At 49.4% G+C, this 16,838-nt stretch overlaps 4 protein-coding genes across 4 annotated transcripts; 1 reads left to right on the top strand and 3 right to left on the bottom strand.

Annotated features, from left to right (window-relative positions):
- Nucleotides 1-1,348: 1,348 nt before the first annotated feature.
- PGRI_005420 (NAD(P)H-quinone oxidoreductase) lies at nt 1,349-2,564 on the bottom strand (the record flags this gene model as incomplete). Its single annotated transcript, XM_040788255.1, has 3 exons — nt 1,349-1,975; nt 2,024-2,382; nt 2,540-2,564. 3 exons carry the CDS (start codon nt 2,562-2,564, stop codon nt 1,349-1,351), a joined length of 1,011 nt encoding a protein of 336 aa, XP_040652027.1.
- A 676-nt stretch (nt 2,565-3,240) lies between these two features.
- Nucleotides 3,241-8,169, bottom strand: PGRI_005410 (DNA-binding E3 ubiquitin-protein ligase SNT2; the record flags this gene model as incomplete). Its single annotated transcript, XM_040788254.1, has 2 exons — nt 3,241-7,580; nt 7,638-8,169. The coding sequence occupies 2 exons, from the start codon at nt 8,167-8,169 to the stop codon at nt 3,241-3,243; spliced, it is 4,872 nt and encodes a 1,623-aa protein (XP_040652026.1).
- A 2,290-nt stretch (nt 8,170-10,459) lies between these two features.
- PGRI_005400 (DEAD/DEAH box helicase) lies at nt 10,460-13,761 on the top strand (the record flags this gene model as incomplete). Its single annotated transcript, XM_040788253.1, has 9 exons — nt 10,460-11,278; nt 11,335-11,517; nt 11,566-12,034; nt 12,089-12,260; nt 12,306-12,467; nt 12,517-12,963; nt 13,021-13,441; nt 13,558-13,672; nt 13,730-13,761. 9 exons carry the CDS (start codon nt 10,460-10,462, stop codon nt 13,759-13,761), a joined length of 2,820 nt encoding a protein of 939 aa, XP_040652025.1.
- A 401-nt stretch (nt 13,762-14,162) lies between these two features.
- Nucleotides 14,163-16,740, bottom strand: vtc4 (putative vacuolar transporter chaperone (Vtc4); the record flags this gene model as incomplete). Its single annotated transcript, XM_040788252.1, has 4 exons — nt 14,163-14,554; nt 14,614-16,147; nt 16,203-16,665; nt 16,736-16,740. 4 exons carry the CDS (start codon nt 16,738-16,740, stop codon nt 14,163-14,165), a joined length of 2,394 nt encoding a protein of 797 aa, XP_040652024.1.
- Between the last annotated feature and the right edge of the window lie 98 nt (nt 16,741-16,838).

Raw genomic sequence — 16,838 nt, 5'->3', positions numbered from 1 at the left:
GACTTGTCGCACTAGACAGCGCAACCCACTTTTTCCACCCCGGAGTCGGATTCGGATGGGATGAAAGAGTCGAGGATGAAGGGGGTTTCAATTGCCGTGAAAGAAAAGGGAGGGAGACGTCAGTTCCGCATGGCCGTGTAATTTGTGTAGCGTGTAGCGGTGAGAACAAAGAAAAGAAAAAGGAAATGAAGAATATAAAAGTAGAAGAAGTTGAAGAGCAAAAACAGCCAAAGCTGAGGAGGGGCGAACACGGGGAAGGGGCTTCTTTCCTCCTTCCAGAAGGCCTTGGGGCGGGACGGGATGATCCTTCAAGTAATCTTAGGTTACGTTCATACCGAGGTGGTTATGATTTATTATATATCTATTACTTTGTTTTCTATTATTGACTGATAGGTATCAAATTAATATAATATATCTTTCCTTTACTGTCTTTTTTTTTTTCACCCATCTCTCTAGCAGAGCCTCCGTAACCAGTGGACCCAATGACGCCTCTCTTTTTTTTTTTTTCTAGAAGGTCTTAGTCAGCGCGGATTCTGTAACACAACCTTTTGCCTTTTTGCCCAGGCGTATTGCACCTGGGCACAGGCTATGCAAGATATTACATATAACATATATATTACTATATACGTGAATTTATGCCAAGTATTTTAAAATAGTTTACAATATTATACAATATTATATACAATATTATATACAATATTATATACAATATTTTTATAGTAATTATATAAATACACTGCAGACAAGAAAAAGCAAAAGAGTGGAACGTTTGGGCCTATTTGGGGCCAAAATCTCAACGGAACAACTAGATAATCCGAGGTGATCTCACTTTTGACTTTTTCTCCACTTGGATCTGCACTGCATTTTAACTTGACACTGTGTTGTTTAAATACATCCCGTTTCACAAAAAATTGTATAAAACCGTTGATATCTTTCAGAGTTTACCTTAAAACTACTTAGATTAAACCAGACATTACATACGAAAAGATGGGGAAAGGGAATATCTAGAAAGAATCCAAACCATGCAAACATTGACGCCACCTTTATATGTGGACATATGGTCCATAGATGGCCCCGGGGCTTTAGGGCTCCAGGCTATGGCTTGTGCTCACCTAATTTCCTTGTTTACGCTGATTGCTTTGATTGGGAGGGGCTCCCGACCAATCACCGAAACCAAACAGGGATACCTGCATGAGGTGGTATTTTCAGACTTCTACAGGTTCTAGTCGCGTATACTACTGTACTTGGCATGCAAGCCAATTCTGTATTCTGCAAATGACAAGAGTGGGGTTTTTACGTCGATCATTTGGACTATTGGATTATGTACATAAAACATATTTATATGTACCTACTCAAAAACACAAATAATCTTCCCCTTAGTAGTGTTACTCTCAAGTAACTTATGCGCCTCCTCAATCTTCTCAAATGGGAACACCTTCTCGACGAAAACCTTAAACGTCCCATCACAGAACCGAGGTAACGCATGCTCAACAAGCGTATCCCGCAATTTACGCTGGTACTCAAGATCCCGACTGCGCAGCGTACTGCCCTCAATCCGCACACGCTTATACAACAACGGCGCAATATTAACACCATCAGGCAGCTTACCACCACCCATAAGACCCAACAGCACGATACGGCTATCGCGCGCCGCAACGTCCAGATTACCCTGGAAATACGTCGCACCGATGAAGTCAACAGTCAAATCAACGCCCTCACCAGAGGTCGCAGCCTGGATCTCCTTCGCCCAGTCCTGCGTCTTGTAATTGAAGGCTTTTGTAACGCCAAGTTCTTTCTCGAGGAAATCGATTTTCTCCTGCGAACCCGCCGTTGCATAGATAGCTTTCGCGCCGGCGTCTTTGGCGAGCTGGATTCCCGAGATCGAAACTGAGGATGCACCTGCGTGCCAGAGGACGCTTTTGCCAGATTTGAATTCGCCAATTAGGAACAGTGCCTGTGAGGCTGTGATCCAGGTCTGTGGGTGGGTTAGCGATGGTTACTTTTGTGATTGTAATCTACACACCTCCGGAACTCCGGCTGCCTCTTCCCAGGATAGCTGTTTGGGCTTGTGCACGAGCATGTGAGTGGAGACGCAGATGTACTCTGCGTAGGCGCCACCGTAGGCCAGTCCGAGTACTTCATCGCCGATCTTGAAGTCTTCGTGGCCGTCTGGTCCGAAGCTCTCGATCACGCCGGAGAACTCCACGCCCATGGTTGGGGGCGCTTGCGGTGGGAGGGGGTATAGGCCCTCGCGCTGGAGTAGGTCCATGCGGTTCAGGCCGAAGGCTCGGACCTTGATTATGGCTTGGCCTTCTGTAGCGGTGGGCTTGGCGATCTGGTCAATGAAGAGACTTGTTGCGGGGCCTTTGCCGCCTTTGATACCTGAGGATTGTTAGTTTTAGGGTTGACATCTTATGGAGTGTTTGAGGTGGGATCGTAAGATGGTTGATAATGGTTCATGTCGGTATGTCTCTCCATGCTTCCCAATGATGTAGATGATATCAGGTGGGGGATGTTCCTCAACCCCGCGTTCACTTACCGATAGCTCGCATGGTCTCGCTCATCTTGGGTGATATGGACAGTCTTCAATGTATTTTATTCAGATATTTGCAGAAGTTACTTTATTTATATTCTAACATCCAGTTATGTCGAGCTGACCTCATTCAGGTGCCGGGCGGCACCTGCCCGCACCTTGTTCGGCATTTGTCAGCATCGCCAGCTCCCGAGGTCCACATACGTTGAGAGGGTTTATAATCCATGCCGGACAACCGAGTGGATGTAGGGTTGAAAAATCAGATGTAGATCGTAGCAATGATAATAAATTCATCTAGCAGGAAATAATGGGTAATGGTAATATCATAAAGTGGCCAGTCCTACTCCATGCAATCCATGATTTTCGACCATATCAAGCCCCCCAACCGCTCCATAGCAGACTCCACGGCTTTTCCCAGGTGCCGTAATTCAAGACGCCAGAAAAACAAGGACATAAGAAAGAAACCATAAAATGGGAAAGATGGTGGCCGACAGGTGGATCTACCGGCTAGAAAGGCTCGGGATCTCCGTGGCTGAAATTGAAAGGAAAACAGAAAGAGAAAACACACCAGAAAGGAAAACCCGACCGCGGACACACTTTTGTTCATGGGATGCCGTGGCATGCATATGCAGTAGCAGTGAAAGCAAATAGGAAAGGACATAGGTCACTATCATACAACTCGATTATGAGCACGTGTGGGGATATCGTTATGAGAGAAGGTTCTTCAGCGATGGGCTTGCGCTCGCTCCGGTCCCGGCCGCTGTGCCATTTACTCCAGAGTGCCGACTGTTTGGTTGTCCGCCCAGCAGGGGAGGTGGTGTATCTTCCGGCCGAGTGGGAGGAGTAGCAGTAGGGCCCCGCGGGTCAATACGCGCCTGCGTCACTGGTGGTGAGTGAGAGGGAGCTCCTATCACACGCTCGACAGAGTACATTCGAGGAGGCGGGCCACCATTAAGAGCACTCAGCGTGTTCTGCGGTGAGCGGTTGATCGTCGTTGCTTGCACGATCGGAGGGGATGCAGATGCCGCATACGATCGTGGCGGTGGCTGTGACAGATGCGGCGAGCGGGCTGGCACAGGTCCATACGGGCTCTGATGAGTGGCATACGGCGGCGGTGGTCCCGACGGCCCAGCGCTGGTATAGTGTTGGGGCGGTGGTCCTGCGGGATGGGGTGGCGGGTAGTTATTCATGTGATGGGGAGGTGGTTGCGCCTGGGGATAGGGAGACGGCGACATGCCGTTGCGATGACCCACATCGGGGGTGATGCGTTGCTCATATGGCCCAGTGTATCCTGGTCCTGGGTGTCCGCTGGGTGGGTGAGAGGGAGGCATCGGGCGCCCGAGCACAGCGCCAGGGGGAGGGGGATGTGGGTGTTGGTGTGGATGCGGGTGGGGCAAAAATGTATGGCCTGCATGACCTGCATGGCTCGGATGACCTGCATGACCGGGAATTCGCGAAGTGGGTATCATGGGACGTTGAGCAGAATAGGGTGAAGGTCGTTGGTCCGGCGTAGGCTCTGGTACAGGCGGAGGCGGAGGAGGCGCCGGGTTTTTCAAGTGGCATTTATGACATTCGTATGCCAGTTCGCAAGAATCTCCATTGTGTTGGGGGAAGGCACCTGGAGGCGGATGATGAGGGTGTCCTGAACCATTGGCCATGGGAGGTCGTCGTCCAATGGCCCACCATCTGGGACTAAATCCGGTGGCACAGCGAACGCATTTGCGATTGGTCTCCACGCCAGGAACAGCCGGTCGCGGTGCAACATGATTGTCGGTATCGATGTCCATGGGATCTTCAGTCACCTCGTCCAAAACCGGTTGAACTTTCTGGGTATCCTTGGAAGCTGGCGTAGTAGTTGTCGAAGCCCGGCGGTTGGCATTTGTGGCTGGATGTGACGGGGCTCCAACAGAATGATGCATGTACGCCGCTTTGCGAACTGTTCCAGTAAGGGTAAGATCAGCCTGCTTGTAGGTCTGGGCGAACAACTGGAGAGCATTTAGATGGTCCTGGTTTGTCTGCTCGCCAATTTCGTGCAGATGAGTCTGCACGTTGTGATTTGGACAGTAAACAACAGGTGTCGCTGCTCCAATATCTTCGCCCAATCGGATAGATCGCATGCTGTCGCGGCGTGAGCTCTTGACTGGTGTTATATCGAAGCCGAACCGGTAGTGTGCTTGGAAAGCACAGCCCACGTGGAAGTGGGCATTGCAGCCAGCAAAGCTACATGGCACACATGCGCCCTTACTTGACTTACAGACCTTGCACGTCTCCCGCCACCGCTCCTTGGGAATAGATCCGAATCCTTCCGCTGGCTCAAGCTCCTCTGCGTCGCCGTACTTCAACTCCGGGGTCCACAACGTGCAAAGCACGTGGGCCCAGTTGTTGCCTGCAGTGCGCTTCAGGGGTTCCCGAGGACCGACAGGCTTGCCAACGGCCTCCTGTCGTTGGCGGTAGAGCTTGATTGCCTCGGCAACCATCTCCTTCTCCATACGCTCCTTTTCCTTGTCACGCTCAGTCTTCTTCCGAGAGTTGTTCTTAGGCGTCTCCATGAGCTCATGCTCGGTCCATGAGACTGGGCAAAGAACACACGTGTAGTTCGTAGAAATCGAGGGAGTGCGGTCGTTGGAGCACATATCACACAGCCATTTGTTGCTTGCGCGTGAATCCCGTACACCATAGCAATTGCGATGAACTGTAAGACGGCAATCACGACATGAAAGATGCTCTTCACCCGAAGGTTCAACTTGGTTGCAGATTGAACAAGGGAGAGTCTTGGCCTTTGGCGGATCGGGAACAATCGGCGGAGCTTCCACCACCTTCTCGGGGGCCGTCTTCTTTTTCGGCATAGGCTCGACAGATGTCGCGGCGGATGGTACAGGTGTGTCCTTAGCCTTCTTTTTCGTCGGGTCCACTTTTCCTTCCACTTTTGCTTCCACCTTTCCATCCATCAAGAGTCGAGGGTTTGTATCAAGCGGAATATTCATGGCAGTGGCTGTAGTTGCCGTGGCAGGGGTGATCGTGAACGGGGTTTCGGTAGCTACGATCAGTTGCGCGAGCATTTCCTCGTCGATGCGGCGTCGCCACGACTTGTTACCGCTGCTTGCAATTCTTTTTGCAACCTCATCAACGTCCTCATATTGAATTCCGTACTTGCGCCATAGCAGAGCACAACGAAGACAAAGCGCAACTGTGAGCATAGGGCCTTTGTCCTTCTTGTTGGAGGGCTCGGATGGAATAACGGTGCCCGGTGGAACTAGGGGTGCACGGCGCCATTGTCGCGAATGGCGGGTGGAGCAGAATTTGCAATGGAATCCACGCTTCTGAACAATAGCTTTCTCGGAGTCAAAAGCAGAATCGTCATGATCATCGGCCACGTCGTCGACGAGCTTGGATGAAACAACGCTGTGGCGGCGTACTTCCTTCTTGCCACGTCTGCCTTCATAATTGCCCCAAATCTTTCGACCGCTGGGGGTTTTCTTCCACATGTAGTAGAAACGGACGATCTGATAGATATGGACAGTCTTGACGTGTTTCATGATGTTGCGCCATTCGGATCCATACTTGGCGACACCCTGTTCGAATAGCTTGAGCTCCTCCGGTCGAATGTGGGGCTCCTTAAGATCTTTGTATTTGTTGGTTTTCTTCAGCTTAGCAAGAGCAGCCTGAACATCGAAGTTCTCAGAGTATAGAAGTGCAAGTGCTCTGTCGAGGAAATTCGTGTTGTACTTTTCCACTCCAATACCGGGGGCCAGTTCCTTGGCTTGGCGCATGTAGTCGTCGATGAACTTTTCTCGGTCTTCCACGCTTAAATGAGAGCCTGGTGCATCATCTTCGCCGCGGGCAGGGATCTGATTGGGATCGGGCATTTTAAACTGAAGTTCGGCTGTGCGAACCTGCTTTCCGTTGATTGTGATTGGTTCATCCAGGCCACGATGCACGTAGCCCGCTGGCTCATCTTGAACCCACGGCGGTCGGTTTGCCCTCTCGCGCTTTGCAGCTTCCATTGCTGCCTGCGCATCCTTGGAGAGCTTGCCGTCCTTTTTACCACCGGGATTCTTTGATTTCTTCTTCGCATCAAGCGGCTTCACGTATTCAACCGCGCGGCCTGGCCAAGCAGGGACCAATGCCTGGTGTCGAGTTCCTAGACGTGAGCTGGCCCGGGGGTAAATTCGATCATCGTAGTCCAGAGCATCCTCCACGCGGCAGTGAATACCCAGGTATCGGTAAGGCCACATCTTAGCCTGTGCGATCTGTTCCACGGTTGCAGGCTGAGGCATCGAATCTTCCTCGGCTGCGGGAGTGCTAGCGGAGGTGCCGTTTTCTATACCATTCGCATGGATATGAGGATCTTCTTCCTCCTCTTCTTCCATAATCACATCTTCCCCATCTGTTCGGATGCTGCCAGTTAATGGTGTGTTGCGTGCCTCGAGTTTGCGTTCTTGAGCGCGACTGCAAGCGGCACAAGCCCAAGCAAAGCCTCGAGCCGGTTTCTTGGTCAAGGCGGGTCGTACACAGTGCATGTGATATGTTGAATTGCAAACTGCGCAGTCGACAGATTCGGAATTCGCGGCGTATAAACGGCATCGCTTGCACGTCTTAACAGCACCTGTCAATTCTTTCCCCTTGCCTATCTCGACAAGAATGAATTTCCAGCGTTCGTCGAGAACCTTCTTGACATTGCTCGGAACATTAATGATATCTTTAGTCGGAATGACATCGTAAAGGCGATGAATATATCGGTCGAACATTTTGTCGTACCAGAAACTATTCCTCGTCTTTTTATAACAACTAACATCATCAATCTCTGACACGTGTCGGATTTCACACTTGCCTCGTAATGAAGAAAGAGGGCAGGTGTCGGAGTGCATTGAAGCAAAAACAAACCGAGTATCAGGAGAATGGCGCTGGATATCTCGTGGACGATAGTACCAGTTGACTCTCATAGCCTCAATGAAGCCACCCGGCTTGGTTTTAGAAGGAAGAAATTCCATGATGCGAGCTAAGTAATATGGCTCACCCGGAGGTTCACAAATTAAATAAACATGATCTATAAAAAAAAGAAATTAGTTTCATGTAATAATCACCTTGAAAATGGGAGACAAACCATTGAGGCTGAAAGTGGTGCCATCGTCGGCTATTAATTGGCCATCTTGCAAATAGGGGCCGTGAGTTTCGAAACTCATCATATTGGTGAAATAACCGCCTTCCTCATCGCCTGGAGGGGTGGTGAAGATTTTCTTCACAGCACCCGAGTTGGGGGTTGAATTTGGCGTACTAGCGGGTTGTTTGCGTTTTCTCAAATTAGATCCATTTGCATCGTCTGGTCTGGCAGAAAATGAAGAGGTGCCAGGAATGGCATCTTTTGCCGATCCATTTGCGCTCTGACCGTTGGGCAAGCTCTTTTTAGGTTGAGATGAGGTCTTCTCATCGACATTAGCGTTGACAATGTTGTTGACTGCCACACTCCGTTTGGCAGACTTTGAATTTGGCGCAGAGAGATCGATGTCCGCGTCTAAGTCACGGTCCTCGGCGTAATTTGGCCGAGGGGCGTTACGACCTCTCGATCGCGTGCCATACGCGGTGGCGGAGCCATTAGCCGAATCGGCCACTGCCTCCGGAGAGTTGGGAGTGGTCATTGAGTGAGTTTTTTAGTCATCCACGGGCAAATGAAGATGAAGTTGAAATATAAAGCCCGGAGCTGCGGGAGATTAGTCTTGAATGTGCGGGATATGGCGAAAATCAAGAAAATCTCAAAATACGGGTATGTGGATAGAGAAGACGCGAAGAACTTCAAAGGGAGTTGCGAAGGGAAAATCAAAAAAAGTGGGAAAGACAAAGAGTGGACCGTGTCAGATCTTATTCTCTGCAGGGGTGAAGGGTTTCAATATCAAGAAGTAAAGAAGGTGAATAACAGGGGATTTAAGCGGTCAACTGAAGATGAATGGGATAAAGTTAGAAGTGAAGAAATAGGCACTTACAGAAAGATATAAAAGGAAGAAATAAGGCTAAGGAGAGAAAGAGAGAGAGAGAGAGTAGATAGAGTGGAGGGAGGGATGGGTCGGGAGAAGCGGGTCAAAAGTTATTTAGCGGGAAAAAGACGATATAGCCCAACGGGGAATGGGGAAGGGGGAAAAAGAAAGGGAAAAAAAAAAGAAAAAAAAAGAAAAAAAAGGGAAGTGTTGGCCCCTAGTCCTAATATGTTAATATGACGGATCCCCAGAGACATGGGAAACCAAAAAGCATTAAGAAACCTCCCTTGCTCGATCTACTTTTTTTTTTTATAAGAGAGGAATGTTCGGGTATCCATATGCGGAACGTGTACTCCGTATAAGAGACCTAGTAAAAGGAGATCTAAAGAGCTTTTGAACAAGTTGGACTGATATTGGGAAAAAAAATTACCAGATACATGACCAGTACCCTATACTATTTGCTTTGATATTTCCCCCGTTCGATCCTGTGTGACCAAACACGTTATGAATCTCGGGAGAGGCAAAAGGGGGGGGGGGGATCTCTATAGATTGTACTCCGTATGGGATACTCTATCTAGTAGAAACATATACATACATAAAGAGGACAGAGTACATCATAGAGCAGCCCTAGAGTAGGTAATATGATATTGTAATTAAACTATTCTCCAATGACGATCGATGCCGCCGAGAACTGGCCGAGGATGATTTGCCGTGGTCTTTTTAGGTATAACGTGCCGGACTACTCCGTTAGGAAATCCACCCATGGGACCAGGTAATTTATGAGAACTTCCTATGTCTAAGAACATATCTGCCTAGGTAGATGAGTTGAGCTACATATATATAGGGTTGACGATGTTATGTAGTGATATATATACGGCGATATATACGATATGTACGGCGATCAGACCTCCGAGGAACAATCCAAACATCCCGCCTGACAATTACTGTTATCACTTTTACTATTGGTGCAATGTTGGTTTGAAAGATATATCCCTCATTCGTATCAAATCTTGAAAAAGTTCCGTGGCGACTTTCAATGTTTTCGGATGAAGAGAACATCCAGATATATATCACATTCCACAATGCATGACTTGAATTCCATGTAATCACCATACAGAAACCTCCTAAGCTTCCTGAATCTATTAATCCTAATGCATAGGTGGGTGGTACGCGCGACTCATGATACAGTCTTTATGACGCCTCCACCCCGATCGGGTCTCAGATTCTGTACCTGGTCTCAGGATAAGACGCCCAAATTTGGAATCTTTGCTTTTTTTTATCTCAATTCGTTCTTCTATTTTCCCAGTGGGAGTTGAACAGAGTCTACATGTATGGGAGTACGTATGTTGTAGGTTCGGAGGATGCCACGATGTCCAGCCGCGAGGCAGATCAATCACCGGTGGTCCCAGATCGTCAGCCGACTCTCTCGGCTCCGACGACACACGAGATTGGCCCAAACTGCGCCAATTGTTCCTAGGCATTTGTTGACACACACATGGGGCTACGAATATCAGTTTTTAGTCATTGTGCGCTTTTACATACCCGACAATAATAAGGGCTTCAGGGCTTAGAACTGTACGATAAGCCACATAAAGTACCATCTCGTGCCCAGCAAGGGATTACCATATCGAAAGATACAGTTCAATGCAAAGCATAGAAATCATGCAATATGAGTAATAATCCCGCAATACGTACTCCGTAAATTATTGAAAACGCAGCGATCTGTCTCTTTAGGAACATCAAGTTAAGCCCAGCACCGAGGGGTCTGAGCGGATCCATGGATGACATAGTCGCTGATATAATCCTTAGTGCCTGAGGCAAATTCTAAGCCGCGTGGGTAAAACAAACATGGGGAAACAACATCAAATGTTAGTTCAAATTTCAAGATGGCCAATTTTTGATTAAAAATTCAACTTCATCCATTTTCCAGACGAATGGCTGAACTGTGTTAAAAGGCATGTCAACATCGGGTCAAGTTCAGTCGCGGTTTCAGACATCCATTGATATCGCCCGTCGACAAGCGTATCACGTAGCGCCCGTGGCAGGACAGAAACGACCCCCGGCAGAGTCCACAGAGCAGGTTCCCGATATTCTACCCAGTCCAGTCGGAAAGCAAGCTACTGCCCCTCGCCAGAATGTCAATCCAGATACTATATTGGAATCAGTTCCGCTGCAATCTGCTCGGGATCTAGTAAATGCTCCCGTCCAACGCTTTACCGCCAGCAAGATTCGCCTCGGCACGGGCGTGGAGCCCTCCCCGGATGATCCTCAAAAGGCTGTGGCTGTATTGACTGCCCCGCCTTCTAGTCAGAATCCTCTGCTTTCCCTATCCAATCCAAAGTATGGCCTGCCGCCTGCCCTCACAGCTAATTTTGCCGCCCTTGGTGTTAGAAGTATCTACCCGTGGCAGGCGTCTTGTCTGTTAGCGAAGGGTCTGCTCTCTGGTGAACGTCATTTGGTTTATACGGCCCCGACGGGCGGTGGAAAGTCCCTTGTTGCGGATGTTTTGCTTTTGAAACGCATTATCGAAAATCCTGGGCGTAAAGCGCTGTTGGTTTTGCCTTATGTTGCTTTGGTTCAGGAGAAACTCAAATGGATGCGTCGCATTGTGCAAGATGTGGAGAGAAATGTCCCGGATGATGAAGATGACTCTAAATTCCCTCGCAGGCGATGGAAGAAATTACACAAGAATATCAGAGTGACAGGCTTCTTTGGTGGAAGTCGGACAACAACCACTTGGGCTGATACCGATATTGCCGTCTGTACGATAGAGAAGGTGTGCACATTTGAGATTCAGTGTTGCTTGCAGGGTTCTGATATTTCATTTCTTAGGCCAATTCGTTGATAAACAGCGCGATCGAAGAATGTAACATTGGAGAATTGGGAGTCGTTGTTCTCGACGAGTTACACATGCTCGATGACGAGCACCGGGGTTATCTCTTGGAATTGATGGTCACGAAGTTGCTGTTATTACAGCAAGACATCCAGATTGTTGGAATGAGTGCTACACTCTCCGTGAGTCTATGATTCAATTCCCGGTGAACTGCTCTAACATAACGACAGAACACTGAGGTGCTAGCACAATGGATGAACGCCAAGTTCTTCATCTCTACATACAGGCCAATCCCCATCGACGAATACTTGGTATACGAGAATGGAATTTATCCAGCTGCAACCTCAAGGCAATTGTTCCAAACGGCATCCAAGCTGACTGCTGCTGCGTGCTTACACGATACCATCACTCCACACCGAATCATTGAACCTTCTACATTCAAGCAGCTCAGCAATTCCGCCACAAATGCCATGGTAGCGCTAGCAGTCGAAACTGCAGCAGCTGGGTTTGGGTCATTGGTATTTTGTGGTAGCCGTAACTTATGCCAGGTTCATGCGGCGACTATCGGTGAAGCGATGCCACCACCAGAGCCCGAAGAGTTGAACAAGCGACTCGACCTGCTCGCAGAACTGCGGAGCCTCGCTTGTGGGCTGGACCCGGCCTTGGAGAAAACAATTATTCAAGGGACGGGGTTTCACAGTTAGTATTCTGACGTCCACGATCGAGCTTCGACCCTTACTAATGACCACTTAGATGCTGGCATGACCTCCGAAGAGCGGGAGCTAATTGCACAGGCCTATGATCAGGGTGTGCTCAAAGTCCTGGTGGCGACATGCAGTCTTGCTGCTGGTGTAAACCTCCCAGCGAGACGCGTTATCATCAACGGTGCGCGCATGGGCCGTGAGCTAGTAGGCCCAGCTATGCTGTAGGTGCCCCCTTTTGGAGTGAAAAGTATAAGCTAACAAAGCAGTCGTCAAATGTGCGGTCGTGCTGGGCGAAAAGGCAAGGATAACGCCGGTGAAACGTATCTCATCTGCGTGAAAGCTGATATGCAGGCTGTCTGCGATCTGTTGGACGCTGATATGCCAGCTATTGAGAGCTGCCTAGCTCCGGAGAAAAGAGGCTTCAAGCGGTACGCATTTCTAACTCCATGTTAAGCACCATTCGCTCACATCTTAAAGGGCTTTACTTGAAGCCGTGGCAACCGGATTAGTATCCGGCTACGAGGCGATCAAAGAATACGTTCGATGCACACTTCTTTACCGCTCATTGGACAAGAAAATCGCATACACCATCATGAAATCCGCTCTCCAGGAACTAGTCGACGAAGAACTTCTTATTTTCCGCGACGACGAATCCTACGAAGCCACACCGCTAGGACAGGCAGTCGTGGCCTCAGCCTTTTCACCCGAAGATGGCCTATTCGTCCACGAAGAGCTAAAAAGAGCATTACAAGCTTTCGTCATGGACGGCGAAATGCACATCTTCTACATGTTCACTCCACTCCAAGCAGCCATGAACACCCCCATCGACTGGCAAATCTTCCGCGATCAACTAGACCGACTAGACGAAAGCGCTCTCCGCGCTCTACAATTCGTCGGAGTCCAACCAGGTTTTGTCAACACAATGTACGCTTCCATTCTCCTACACAAACACCTCCCAAATCCAAACTAACACCCATCTAGGGCCCAATCAGGCGCCTCCCTAAAAGAAACAACCACAGCCCAAACAAACCAAGCCCGCATCTACCGCCGCGCCTACACAGCCTTCCAACTCCGCGATCTCAGCAACGAAGTCCCCATCTCAACAATAGCACACCGCTACAAAATCCCCCGCGGCACAATCCAAACCCTGGCACAGCAGTGCCATGGCTTCGCCGCCGGCATCGTCAAATTCTGCCAGCGCATGAACTGGGGCATGATGGCTGCCGTCTTGGATCATATGCGTGATAGACTTGAGGCTGGTGCTCGCGCGGATCTGCTTGAAATGGCCCAGGTTACTTTTGTTAAGAGTTGGACGGCGAGGTTGCTCAGGGATAATGGGTTTAAGAATTTGAGGGCTTTGGCGGAGGCTGAGCCGAAGGATTTGGTTCCTGTTCTTATGATGGTAGGTATTTTGTCTTTTTTGGTTCTTTTTTGGCTGATCTTTTTGGCTTTGCGTGTCTTTTCGAAGACTACTTGTTCGTGATGGTGATCATTTACTAACATGTCTCTGGTGTTTAGGCCAATCCTCGCAAAGCACAGAAAAGTCAGCTCTATCCGACAGAGGCGGAGAGGTATACTGCGAAATTGTTGGTTAAGGCTGAGACGATTATTGCGCATGCAATTAAGATCTGGGGTATGTTAGTTCTAAAGGATTTGTTTCAGATGTGTACTGACAGCCGCTATTTTACAGAACGAGAGATGCAGATCGAGGTGGAAGAATGAATATGACGGTTTTTTTGGCATTTTGCATAGATAGGAGCGTTGTTTCTGCATAGTTTTCATGGCTATAGCTGGCATTTGGTTTGTTATGATTATACCCAATTCAAAGTTCGTTTTTGTCCAGGATATTTATTGGTAGTATGTTATGTATCTTGACCACGACCTCCAAGTCTACAACATCTAGAAAATTGAAGAACCAAAAGGTAGGCCATAATCGAGTGCCATTCTCATATTTGCAAACATATGTATGCGGTTTGTACATGATTTACAATCCCAACGCCCCAGCCCAAACACCAGTAGATACAAAATAAGAGCTGCATAGGAGTAGTAGAGAAGAATGCGGTCAACCCCCCAAAAAGAAATCAATAGAACGGTTCGGTTTCTCTCCAAACAAATCAAGAGTTCTACAATTCGCCATGCCGAGGCTCGCCCTCGGACCCCGGCGCAGCCATGAACCCGCCAGCGCGCACGCGTAGCGCAAAGTTAATCAAGATGATTACGACGAGTCCGATGCTGACGACCGTCGGACCCCAGCGCTCGTAGTAGACGCGCTTGACGTCGCGACGCTTGCGGATCTTGTCGACGCGCCAGATGTACAGGAAAAGACTGTAGACGAGGGCGCCGGCGGCTAGGATGGTGAAGGCCCAGGAAGAGATGTGGGTGGCGGAATCGGAGCCGAAGTTTAGGAGTGTTGCGGCGATTCCGCCGAGGATGATGGAGAATTCTAACCAGGAGAGGAAGGTTCGCTCGGCGGCGAAGTAAACTTTTGGTTCCACGCGGATGGGAACGAAGATGCCTAATTTTTGCCAAGGAGGTTAGTTTGGGCGATGCATGCATGGTGTGGAGCTGACTTACGTTTACCAGGGGGAGCCTGGAAGCGCTGTAGGGTGCGTTGGTGGTTACTCAAAACAGCGATCCCACGCTGTTCGGGGGGAGGCAGGGATGTTGGACGAGGCCGGGGGATTATCGCCATAAGACCCTGTGCGACAGCATGACCAGTTTGATACAGGTAGTGTTTGGCCAACTGCTGCGCGTAGTAAGCCCCTCCTATGCGACGGGCTTCTTCGAGTTCGTCGGAATATACCGATTCGTCGTCCGAGTCGTACAAGGGGTAGTCTTCGTCACCAAGCAGGGGTTGGGCGGCAATGCGTTCTTCGATATCCAGTTCATTGCCATTGGTCTCAAACAATCCGTTTTCGTGCTCGGAAGGGTGTCCGCCTAGGGCGCTTTCTTGCGAACTCGGGCTTTCATCATCATCCGAATCGTCATCATTGGCGGACATTGACGTACTCGCCAGCGGTCTGTGAATACCGAATTGGCGAGTGGCGGGTTTGCGGATATCTACACCCATCTGTGGGAACCAGAATGGAAGCAGGTTGATGCGAGTAGGGAACAGGGTCGCTGTTCCGTGGATGAACTTGCTGAATTTCGGGACTGCTTCAACTAAATGACTGGAAGTCAAATCACGAATCCATTGGGGAGGTTCCTGGCCTGCCTGGGTCTGCAGCTTCACCTCCAATACGGCATAAGGGAATCGGTCGATATCCTCGGGAGGTAGCTGGGAGAATGGGAAGTCGACTCCGATATCCATACGACGCCAGTTGTTTCCAGCCCGTCGGCGGCCATCCATGTTATCCTCTCGAATCATGGTCAGTTCCGTGTCAAGAGAGATTCGAACACGAGCATCGCCCGGCAATTGGAACGCAGTGCGGTGGTAGAAGGTACGGGTAACAGGCACCAAGCGGCGAGTAATGACGCGGTACTGGATCTCGCGGGCTAATTGCTCCAAATCATCGATCTCCGCCGGGCTCTTTTTACCCTCCTTGCGCATCTTGTCAAAAATCTGCTCAACCGTCATCCGCCCATCGAGGTAGGCGTTGACGTTCTTTTCCTTGAGTACGAAACGGGCCTTGACGGACTTTTCTCCTGTCCAGTCCTCGCGGTGGGTTTTGCGCTCCACGAAAATCTGGTCACTTTCCATTCCACCGTACCAACGCAGTCGAATTGCCTCGGCACCTTCTGTTTTCTTCAGGCGACCCTGATACAGCTCCCAAGTGTCCGTGTTATCATAGTAGATGGAGGAGATGGCCGTGTCCTTCTCCTCGAACTCCTTGCTGGCATTGAAGACTAACACCGGCAGATGCTTCAAGATCACTAGCTTCAACTCCGTGATATTATCCCGGTGTACCCAGTACTTTGTGGTTTGACGCACAAAGTTCTGTTGGGTACCACCGGCGGATGCGTCGCCTTTGACCGGGTTACCTTTGGTCCGGACTAAGTCATAAAGCTTGGATAGTTTAACCACAAAAGCGTCGTAATTGTCCTTGAAGAAAGGCTTGGCCTTCAGACGTGTCGCGAAAACCGGCTTGAGGTACCATTGAGTTTGTTTCTGTGCAATTGTTAGCTATTTGGGAGCCAACTCGAAAATTGGAGGCAAAACATACGTCATGCTTCTTGATGATCTTCTGGAACCCCGTGTAGTTCAATTGAGTGAATTTGGCCAAGTCATGAACATCGGCAATGATATCACTAAGCAATTGCTCAAGCATCAAGAAATCGGCATCGGTGGGCGGAGGGCGAGCAGTTCGAGTACTTTGGCGACGGGAATCGGTCGAGCTGTCCAGACGGGAGACAACATCATTCACCTCGAGTTCGCTTTCTTGAATCCGGGCGACAATCTCCTCGCTCTTGCGCTTCTGGAATAGAAACACCTTCTCTAGCTCACTCTCGAGCAAGGATACGAAGTTCGTCTCATCGTCCTCGGTCCATTCTTTGCGGGCGGGCTTGGTGTTATCGGAGGTTGGCTCGTCGACAAAATCGGTCTTGAGAGCTTTCTTAAGTTCGTCGTAGGCAATGTAGTAAGGATAGTATTCCTTGATCATGGAAGAACGGAGATATTCACCGAACCTGTGGAACAATTGGATCAGTACGCTGAGGGCGCGGGGGGTGCAGTGACTGGAAGATAGGAGTTACAAACCTCATGGTGGGCAAGGAAAATTGTGAGGAATTTAGATTTATCCCAATCTCATGACGGGAGAAAAGAAAGAGAAAGAAAAATATCCCGGTGAGGGGAGGGAAGC

The sequence above is a fragment of the Penicillium griseofulvum genome (genome assembly GCF_001561935.1).
Source record: "Penicillium griseofulvum strain PG3 chromosome Unknown contig_79, whole genome shotgun sequence".
Classification (NCBI taxonomy): domain Eukaryota; kingdom Fungi; phylum Ascomycota; class Eurotiomycetes; order Eurotiales; family Aspergillaceae; genus Penicillium; species Penicillium griseofulvum.
The sequence above is the reverse complement of the archived record's forward strand: the minus strand, read 5'-3'. Positions and strand labels throughout refer to the sequence as shown.